General features: G+C 32.4%; 1 protein-coding gene across 1 annotated transcript; it reads left to right on the top strand.

Moving 5' to 3' along the window:
* Positions 1 to 328: 328 nt before the first annotated feature.
* Positions 329 to 11,285, top strand: LOC118203089 (uncharacterized). Its single transcript, XM_085826643.1, has one exon. The coding sequence runs from the start codon at positions 1,215 to 1,217 to the stop codon at positions 2,037 to 2,039; it is 825 nt and encodes a 274-aa protein (XP_085682769.1). The 5' UTR covers positions 329 to 1,214; the 3' UTR covers positions 2,040 to 11,285.
* The last annotated feature ends 634 nt before the right edge of the window (positions 11,286 to 11,919 follow it).

Genomic DNA, 11,919 nt, shown 5'->3' with positions numbered 1-11,919 from the left:
GCTTTACTTTGGGGTTGCCAAAAATTTGGCGACAAACGTAAACGCATCATTTTGGTGTTGGCGACAATTTTAAAAATCGCGCCAAGACCGCACCGTATACTAGGATTTTACCGAAGAAATGCTGATAGTTAATTTACAACTGAAACTGCTTATTCAGCACTTCATGACACGAATTATTGCTGATCACGGAGTATAAACAAAGATTTGGTATAAAGTCATTACACTTCGTGTTATAATGCAATCGGACTCGTTGCGGAAAATAGGAGGAATTTCGAGATTTTATGGGTTGCATGAAGATGTACTGTTTCGCCAGGTTATTTGACTTGTATTTCTACAGTAGATCACTAGGGTAATTGAAAACATAGGCGAAAATTTTAATAAAAAGAGAAACAGTAGCTGCTATTTTCACAGATTTCTAGAAAGCGTTCGATAAAGGGCTTTCCTTTTGTGGGCAGAAAGACTTAGTGGTTGCAAAATAAAACTTGTATGTCATGTGTTGATATTAAAGAACTTTGCATTTGTGGCATAGTTGCGTGCCTTCATATCTAGCATGTATATATCGTATATGAAATCAAATTTACGAGAAATATAATAAATGAATTATTAATGAAGTGTTCTTGGAAATCCAGGCATGCACATATGGCACATCAGATAAGTGTCGTGCAGAATATGTAATGATATTTTCGTGAAGATAATAGCATGTATTAGTGAAAGACAGCGAAAACTAGAGTTAAGAATTTAAGAACTGCTTTGCGGAAAGTTTCTGATAAACATTTTACATCCATTCAGGATATGAACATTATCGTGAGGTATGTAGGAAGTTACATAATACCAAGACTGTCAGTTATGTAATATAGTGTATGTACATAGGAGATATGTAACTAATCTTTTGGGAAAAAGAAACCAAATTTGTCTGAAGTATGTAAAAAGTCATTTGGTCTAAAGTGTAATTTAATTCTGTGTATGCTCATTCACACAGGAGAAAAACCTCATATGTGTGAAATACGTAAGAAGAAATTTTGTCAAAAGGATCATTTAAGCAGGCACAAGCTTATTCACACAGGAGAGAAACCTTATCTGTGCGAAGTATGTGAAACATCATTTAGTCAAAAGTGTAGTTTATTTACATGGGAGAGAACACCTATATGTGTGAAGTTTGTAAACTCAATCAATCTTAGCTCAATTTGTTTATTCGCACAGGATATTAACCTTATATGTGTGAAGTATATAAGATGTTACTTACTCAAAGGAAAACCTTAAATATGCATACGCTTATTCACACAGAAGAGAAACCTCATATGTGCGAAGTATGTAACACATCATTTAGTCGAAAACAAAGTTTAGACAGGCATATGCTTATTCACACAGGTGAGAAACCTTATATATGTGAAGTATGTGAAAAATCGTTTATTCATAAATTTAATTTAAAGAAGCATATTCTTATTCACAGAGAGAAACCTTATATGTGTGAAGTATGTAAAAAGTCATTTGATCTTAAGGATAGTTTAAAGGAGCATATGCTTATTCATACTAAAGAGAAACCTTATATGTGTGAAATATGTAAGAAATCATTTTATCATAAGGAAAACTTAAGAAGGCACATGCTTATTCACTCAGGAGCAAAACCTCATGTGTGCGAATTATGCAAGACATCATTTAGACAGAAGTGTATTTTAAACAGGCACATGCTTATTCACACTGGAGAGAAACTCCATACGTGTGAAGTATGTAAAAAGTCATTTAATCTTAAGAGTAATTTAAAAGAGCATATGTTAATTCACACAGGAGAGAAACCTTATGCATGTGAAGTATGCAAGAAGTTATTTAATCACAAGAAAAGCTTAAATGTGCATATGCTTATTCACACAGGAAAGAAACCTCATATGTGCGAAGTATGTAAGGCATCATTTAGTCAGAAATGTAGTTTAAACAGGCATCTGCTTATTCACACAGGTGAGAAACCTTTTGTGTGTGAAGTATGCGAAAAGTCATTTCTTCATAAATTTAATTTAAAGAAGCATAGTCTTATTCACACATGAAAGTAACCTGAGTATGTATAAAGTATGTAAGACATTTTGTTTATAAACTTAGTTTAAACAAATGTATTCATTTTCATACAGCAGAGCAAGCATGTATATGATATATTTGGAAAGTCGTTTGAATTAAACATGCATAGGAACGTAAAACAAATCTCATGAGTTACGGGTGTAAAAAAAAATCATTTGGACCGAAAAATTTAGAGAAACCTATTTGTGTACACAGAGGAGAAATTGTTTTCTTTGAGATGGTTATTATATTACAGTCAAAAGTCATTAATCCGGACTCGTCGGGACTTCGGCGATTCCGGATTATCGATTTTTACGGATTATAGATCATCAGTTTAAATCTCGTAAGATGGCATGCAGAAATTCTAAAATTAAAAATATGAAACCGTAATTTATGAAATAAAGAACAATTATGATCTAAAGGGTATCAAAATTTGCAAAAAGAAAAAGCTTAATATTTATTTGTTTACTTTATTAAACATTTCTTTCAATGTAAGTTGTTTAAGTTTTGCTTCGTTTCATGTGATAATACTTTCTCTTTAATTCTATTAAATAGACATAATTTCTTGTTCAGTTACAAAGTTCCGCTGTTCAAGTCCTATAATTGCTGTGTCGAGAACACCGACTAATTTGTCAATCGAAATTTTTTCGTTTTCAATAACCTCTGTCACTTTCTTCGCTATCGGAAGCGAATTATAATGACGAGGAACTTGTTTTAAATCATATCAAAGACGGAGCATATCGAGATGAAATACTACATTTGGTAAGGAATTATAAGCCAAATAAAATAAAAACAACTTCGCTGAAGATAAGGATAGTGCTGACAGATCAACTTCCAATTCATTACGCGCCTGCCGCGGCGTTCCCCCCGCCGAGCAGCGTGAAATTGATAAACAGATTTCGGATTTCAAAACGTAGTTCCGCTTTAGATCCTTTACATATTAACAAATACATATCGGAAATTCTATTTGATATAATTGAAAATTTAAGCTTACTTTTATAAAATTGCTCTTACGGTCTGCAAAAAATAATAAGCTGGATCCAATTCGAAAATTAAGGAACAACGCAATCATCAACATTAACTGAAATAGATAATTAGATAATTTTAGCTTATACGTCCATTATACATAAAACGCACGCGCGAAAACGTATTCTGCACTTGTGCACACTCGTATGCGCAGTCGTAAAAGGTCTTACGCGCACGCGTAAACGCCTATGCGCATGTGTCAACGCGGCGCATGCGCAGAAAGTTTTTAGTTTTGAGGTCCGGATTATAGATCATTCCGAATTATGGGTGTCCGAATTAACGACTTTTGACTGTATTCCTTACACCAGCAGTGGTTTGCTAATTTTGATGACCATTGTGATGCATCAAACTATTCTGTCATCTTAGATAATCAATAATATTTTTTTATTTCAATTTAATCATCTATTTATGTCACACCTACCATCCTCTGAAAGGTTATTGTTAGGAAAACATTAACAATATATTAACTTGTTAAAATTTTACGTCATAAAAATTGATTTATTCTCATAATTTTAGATGACAATAACCAATAATAAAAATAAAAGCATTACTTAATTATTTAAAATGCACATGCACATTTTTTCGGCCTACGGAAACAAATTATGGGTTTTCTTCCGCAAAGGATCTGTTGGCGCTTCCGCAGCGGATCCGTTGGCGCCGTTGCGTATTTATTCGCCAAGCTCACCAATGGCTAATCGGCTATGATTTTAGTGGTGTATAGTTAGTTGCGTTGCAAGATATTTAACATATGGAATCGATGATTTGAGCGGTGTACAGTCAAGTTATAAGATATATAGCATATAGAAGTAAAATAAGTAGGTTAACCATGACATTTAGTGGTATATCGTTAACCCGGGAGGACACGTGCGCTGTATTATTATGTAACACGAGAACGCGCATCGCAATTAAACGACATACAAATGTAATAATGTAAAATAATGCATTCTATATTAATTATAACATTTATTATATAAAATTGCTTAAAAATAAGGTTACTTTTAAAATTAATGACAAATAAATCAAAAGTACTTACGTTTTCTTCATATGACTAGGAACCATTGATTTCTATGAGAAATTTGTGTTTTTTATTTTTGAATGCAATTATAATCCAAATTATGCAGAATTTTTACATGGACAATGAGTTATATAATTAATTTTCAAATCAATTAGGCTCAATAAGAATTATAGATATTTTGTAGTTTGAATGAAGCTTCTATTTCACAGTGTTCTTGACATAGTATTTTTTTTTACACTTCACACATATAGTTTTTGATTTTCTGTCTTTTTCTCTTAAGCGCATGTAACATCTCCAGTAACATAGTTTTCTTTTCTTTGTTTGCGAATCTTCAAGAGAATCTTCCTTGTATTCCTTCTGTTTCTGTCATGATTTTAAATGAGGATCTAAAAGTGCAAATACGAAATCAGAAGTGCCTCCTATTCTTGAACTTCTCTGGTGGAGTTTTAGTAGATAAAAGCAAGATCTTTGAATTTATGCTGGCAATATTCAGTAACCAAAAAAAAAAAAAAAAAAATATGCCCATAGGCCATTGGTTTGATACTCTCGCCACAGAGTAAGTGCCACCCATTTCGTCCACTATATCAACTGCTCCTTTTTTCATGGGGTCCACCAGCAGCTGAGCGGTAAAGTCGCTGAACATTGGTAGTTCGGTCCGAGGTTCAAATCCCGCAAACAGTCTCGCTGCATGGGCGTTTTCGTGGTTTTCCCCATGTGTAACGTGTATACAAGCCATTTTCCCTTAGAAAGTCCTCCACGAAGACATCCCTCCCTTTAGGCAGATAGCTCTAGTGTACTTTGCCATAATCTCAATAAACCAAACCTTTTGTCATGTTATAAAACGTAATTATTTCAGATTTTTTCAAATCTCCCGTGCTTTCATAAATATGGTCATCATTGTGCATAGTTGACAAAGGTTGACACATTTGTTCTTTTTAGCCATATAAGAAAGTAGCATTATATCCTTTTGAAACCCGAAGAGGGTTGAATGCTGTTCTCTATTCTTATTCAACACAAATTCAGGTGGGATAATCTTCTCATCCCTGCATATTGTTCCAACGATAGTAATTTTATTTTCCTGTAAGAAATTGGCCAATTTATAAACTGGTATACCAACTGTCTGTGGTAACGTTTCTTCCTGAATTGTAAAATGGAGTTAGGATGCGCTTTGCCTTTTCACAAGAACTGTTGACTTTCTTGTATGGCCCATCTGGCTACTGACCTGAGTAAATTTCCATGTTGAAAGTATAGAAGGTTCTAAAATCAACCACAGTAAATATCTTTATACCATATCTTACAGGTTTCTTAGGCATATACTTAAGAAAGGAGCATCGTCCTTGAAAAGGTTCTAGCTTTTCGTCCTAAGTCATGTATTCCCCTACATGATATAATTTCTGACAAAATTTTCAAACAAATCTATTATTGGAGCTAATTTATCACTCTTTCTTCTGCCATCCCGTGTTCCGATATCATCAAATCATAAGGCACGAATGAAAAGAAAACGCTTATAGGTCATTGTTTTATGAAAAATATTCAATCCTGTTCCATCAGTCACCCATAATTCTCTAACATTTACATGGGAGGATAGATAATGGAAATGGGATTTACATAAGTCCTAAAAAAGCAAGAAACACTTCTTTCTCCATCGGTTTTGCATCTCTTTAAAATTTCCCGAAATATTTTTTACATAAATATTAGAGCATTTCACAATCATTTCAATCATTGTGTCATCAAATATTAGCTTCCATGCATCGATGGGTGAAGCCACATCTTTAGATATATGTGTATTGCCAGGCAATTTTTTGGCTAATCTTTGGAATATGGTAACAGGTAGTTTGGCGACATTTTGGTAAGGCGATAAAGGTTGCTAGCTAGGACTTTAGCAGTGTACATGGATAAAGTCAAGAGTTTGCACAATGCCATTTTTGTGCAATTCTGGGATGTTTTTTTAAGTGAAAATAGGTCGATGTGTACATGGATAATACCGTGTATGTGCAATTCTTAAAAACGCGGCAAGCACTGGGCGATTCTGCACTTTCTCCCAATTTCGCACCTAATATTCGTCATGAATAAGCACTTTTGTTCCATAAAAGTTCTAGCATAAGCGTAATTCGGCTAGCAGATTGTTGGAAAAAAAAATGTTGAGTAAAAAAAAAATGCCTTTATTTCGTGAAAACAAAATGGCGTCCAAAACAAAACAATCAGGTTGCTGTAGCAGGGTTGGTCGCCAAAAAATCGCCAAGTTACCATAATCTAAAGATTAACCAATTTTTTTATGATATTATGGAACGCCATGCATCTTTGAATTCGAAAGGGTTCTTTCTTTCATTTTGTTATTTTATCTTTTCCTCTAAAATAGTCACTTTGATCACAAGGAATGTCTTCTGAAGAGTCGCACTGTTTTTCAAATTCAGACTGATGATCACTAAATATATTTTCATCATCTAAATCTTGTAAGAAAGTCCGTTTCTGAAAAGATGTTTGGAAACTTATAAGAAATGATGTTCCACAAATTTACCTTAAAATGGACATAATTCAATGCTGTATACATTAGTGCAATTTAGAATATCCAAAGTGAGAATGGAAAAAGCAATATTCTTATTTTCATTTATGAAATAACCAATGCTGTTGACAAATTAATATGTACCCTAGGATAATTGCAGTTCTAGGATATGATTGAAATAATTTCTTCTTATAACAGATGTAGGAAAAATCAGCAGTTCCAGTATTTTAGACTTATTAAAAACCAGCAGTTCCAGTATTTTAGACTTATTAAAAACCAGCAGTTCCAGTATTTTATTCTGCATCAGGCCTAATGAAATTAAACATGACAACATCATTTTCTTCTGAATGATGCAGCCATACAGAAAAAGGTATAGATGAAACACTTCTCAAAATGTTGTATCTGAAATGAGTCGTAAATGCTTTGCGTGAAAAGTTCATGAATTGTTGCCAGACGTTGACAAACCTATTTGTGTTCTAAGAAAGATCTTTTTAAATCTCTTTTATAGTGAGAGTCTTTGGAGAGACTGCAGCTGATATATTAATTTTGACAAAGTGGGTAACATGGTCAAGTGAGATTGTTATTATGCCAAGCAGTACTAACTTTAGGGGGCATGACAGTGTGATGGCCCAAGATACTGAAGATTCAAACTACCAATATTCAGAATTGTATTGCTCAACTGCTTATGAACTTGAACAAAAGTATGAATATCTTGTTAGTTAAACCCATTATATAAGAAAATCAGGAAAATTTATAGTTTTCAAGATTAAAACATGGTCGATTTTGTTATGAATCCCATGATTCTGACATTTTTTAAATACACTCCTGCTACACTGATAGAGGCGGAATGATCATTGTCCTGCTTACAACAGATACATCATGTCAATGTAGAATCTGAAGGAAAGTTTAGGTTATTCGAATATGGCAATGAATACCGGCTATGGACCTGAAGAAAAATGCCGTTTTGAACAACTTTCTAAGGGAAACTGGCTTGTATTTGCATTACATATGAGGAAAACTAGAAAAAATCAACCATGCAGCCTGCACTTTAAACATGATATGAAACCAGATCAAACTACCAGTATTCAATATCAGTTGTAGGAAAAATCTGAAGAAAGTGCTTGCAGTATCATGTAATCAGAAATTAACTATGTGTTGCATAGTAGGATTACTTTTGCAAGTGTCGAGGTAAAGAATACTACTATTTTTATTTATTTATTTTTTTATTTCTTTTTCTTTATATAGGTATTTGGCCACGGTATTCATTACATATATTCTCTGTCATTCATACAGAATACTAATATTTTTAGTAAAAAGTGTCTTTTTCATTACGTGCTTTTGCTTGTCGATATTCTCAAAATTATGTTTAATAATTAGTGCTACTGTACATTTAATAGATTAATGGATTCATTACTAAATAATACATTTAAAACATTCATTTCACACAAGCAAGTTTTCAAAGTTGTTTTTTGAATTTACTTGCTGATAGCTTAATATTTTATTTTGAAACAACTGTCTTTTTCATTATAAATTTGACAATGCCAAGTATCTTCAATAATATTCAAATCATTTAAAGTAGCATTGTAAATAAAACTAGAATAAACATTATACATCTTGTTATCTTTCAAGATTCATTCAAACTTTGATTAATTACTCAAAGCAGTGGTTTACTAACTTTGATGACCCTGGGAATACATAAAAGTATTTTGTCATCTCAGAGAACCAATAATTTTTTTTTCATTCTAATCATCTATTGTATATAAACACCTACCATCCTCTAAAAAGTAATTTTTAAAAATGCATTAAAAATATATCAAATTTTTAAGCATGAAAAATGATTTAATTCTTATTATTTTAGGTAAAAATAACAGTAATAAAAATAAAAACTTAATTTAAATTTAACCCACGTTAATCATAATATTTTAGGAGCCCTGTGGTTTTGCGTGTTTAAAGTCTTTTAAAAATTACGTAAGAACACAGCCATACTATTCTAAAAAGTCATATTATATTCCCCCCCCCACCTCCGGCGATTTTCACCACCTAACCCGGTACTGACACACCGCTAGCCAGCGGCAAAACGAAGCCCCGAACACTCGGCAAATATTCTCTTTCTAAAAGCCAACCGGGTTGCCAATTCGCCAGATTACCAGCTTTGAACATTTATTGCCATTTTTGGCAATATTTACATTTAACGGTTCCTTTGCGGAAGTGCTTCCCAAAATATTTTAGAGGTTGGAAACGTCATGGTTCTTAGAGTTGTTAATAATTAAGAACACAACGTGAACAGCCATGTTACAAATTAGCATTCACCCCTCCCGCCGTATTTTCTTCCTTTCATCCCGAACCGAGAACTGGCCTCTATCTACGAAAATATTTTTATCTATTCGTTGTTAAAAAATTTAGAAAAAATAATAATAAATAAGAGAAGAAGGTTGATCTTTAGATTATGGTAACTTGGCGATTTTTTGGCGACCAACTCTCCTACAGCAACCCTCTATTTTTTTTTTCCCGCCACCATTTTGTCTTCACTAAGTAAAGACATGTTTCTTTTCTTTTTATCTACTGAACACTTCTTCCAACAATCTACTAGCCGAATTACACTTATGCTAGAAATTTTATCTAACAAAGCTGCTTAGTCATGACAAATATTCACTGCAAAATTGGGAAAAAGTGCTCAATACCATACTCCTTACGTGTTTTTCAAAATAACACATACGCATAAACCATGTACACGTCGACTTATTAAAAAAACATCCCAGAATTACACAAAAATGGCATTGCGCATTCTCTTCACTATATCCATGTACACTGCTTTTTTCTCATAAATTAGAAAAATTTCACGAAAATGCATAAAAATTTTGTGAATCTTTAAATTCGGTAAAAAGGATATATATGAAATTACCTGATTGCGAAAAAGTATATACCCTTTCCAAGGATGAACATTTCCACGTATAAAATAAATAAAATATCCAAAAACTTTTACCTCTAAATTATCTATTATATTATAAACGTCACCAACGAATTCATACCGCAGACATTACAAATACTTAGTGTCAATTATTTAAATTATTTCCATGCACGTTTACTTCAACTAAAACGTATACCAAATTCCTACAAACATAAAATTCACAAAATAACTATCATTTAATTAAAATATAATTAAATTCAAAAACACTACTTTAAATAAGCACATACATTAAATTAATAAAAATTAGCTTACAATCCTAATTACTTTAAACTAAATCATTGCTAATAACAATTTTCCCAATAATACGAAATTACTTTACTTCCACCTTACATTTAGAACAATGCATAAAAATAATATCCTCAAATAATTAAAAATACTAACTTACCTAATCTTCTTCAGAATCTTGATTACGTGTCCGATAAACTTTTCTTATTTCTGTTTCAGGATCTTTAAAATCATACTTATAGTTCACAGCAAGGTACCAGGTAAAATAAATAACTTAATAAAACATCTTTACTTGTATCTCGCACAACCTTGAAGAAACACTTATTACTACCCCTTTCAATCCCACTAAATACCCATTTCGAATTCACTTTAGTTAGGGCCATGGAATCCAAAAATTAACGAACACTGTTTCACACAACACAGAATAAAGCCAAATACAAAATTTCCAGATTTTTTCCCGATTTCCCCCCTTTTCCGATTAAAGAACCGTAATTCGTCCATTAATATCACATGACATATCCCATGATCTCTCATTTCCTTCACACAAAATAATGCGTAATCAGAACTGAGTACTGCTCACATTATTACCAAAGTCCCAGGTAGTAACCTTTATCGCTTCCAAAATGTCGCCAAACTACCAGTTACCATATTCTAAAGATCAGCTGAGAAGAATAATATAAATCTGCAAATGCGAACAACGACAGTGATAATTCAACAAAATGAACGCAAGAGGAATGGTTGCAAACTTCGAACAAGCAAATACGATAAGTCTGCTGGGTTACCAGGTTTGAACTATTATCGCCAAAGTTGGCAATGTTTACATTTACCGGGTTCTCTGCGGAAGTGCTTCCAAAATTGTTTAAATTTCTTCGAGATTGTTTTGATGAGCCTCATTGAAAGTGCATTAACTTATATCTATTAAATTAGGATGGCATGTAGGACATGTTTCAACATTTATAACCTAGATGTTATTAAGACTATGAAATATTATCTATTCTAATTAAAGGGAAAAGTGTGTGAAATGTTTGGATCAGAAATTCTTTTCAGTAACCTATTGATAAAAATTTTGGTAAAATCCTAGTATACAGTGCAGCCTTGGCGTGATTTTGAAAATTATTGCCAACACCAAAAATGATCCAAAGAACGTCTATATATATACTATACACTATATACTATATGTGTATATACATAGTATATACACTATATATAACCTTTGAATGACTTGTTTACTACTCATCATATGTGTCGTGTTTTTACTGCTCATCATAAAGTCGCCAAATCCTGTGTGCACCGGATACTAGGATTAAACCAAAATTTTAGAAATACTTTATTGAATAACTAGATGGCTTATCAAAATGTCTTGCATTCCATGAACCATTCACCTCCTGCTAGCAGAACTTTATCATCAACATTTGTTACGTATGCATAATTCAGATTATTATCTAGTGCTGTAACAGTTAATTGGAAATTTGTCTGTATTAAAATATTGTGATGAAATTCCAGTTGTTAGCTATTGTTGTGATTAAATTTCAGTTGTTAGCTATGTGAAATATAAACACATTAATTTCCAGGACATTTCTGAAAGGCAGACTAAATGCAGCAATTATTTTTTTTTTTTTAATTTTGAGAAACAAAAAAGGTAAGCTACTTTGCAGAATGATGCAAGATACAGAATAGTGTTTAATAAATTAAAAAACAACATAACATTTTGCTTCCACAATGAAACTGTTTGGAAATATGTATGTATATTGCATTAATATTCTGAATTTTTTTAGTTATGTTTTATTTTAATTGCATTGTAGTTTTCAGGATTTTTGAAGTGGGTTGCAGTAAGCAGCTTGTATTATCGTCTAGCAAAACTAGAACTTCTTGAGCAAATAATGCTTTCTGGTACTTTACTGTTATCAGTACCAGAATGAAAAATATATGCATGTGTGTGTATACACACATACAAATTGTACAACATATTTGCATGTGTACATGTACACAAGCATACATTTCTAAATCTGCTTATGATAACAGAAATCTACCTGTTTTCCTTTCTAGTAGTTGTATGTTAATAGTTTTTAAGATGTTTTTACATGAATTTTCACTCATAAGTGTTTGATGTTTACATCTGATAACTTTCAAAATGTG

The sequence above is a fragment of the Stegodyphus dumicola genome, chromosome 11 (genome assembly GCF_044657685.1).
Source record: "Stegodyphus dumicola isolate Sdum_Otavi_A_Nest chromosome 11, ASM4465768v1".
In the NCBI taxonomy this organism is placed as follows: Eukaryota; Metazoa; Arthropoda; class Arachnida; order Araneae; family Eresidae; genus Stegodyphus; species Stegodyphus dumicola.
Note: the sequence above shows the minus strand (reverse complement) of the source record. Positions and strands in the feature narration are given on the sequence as shown.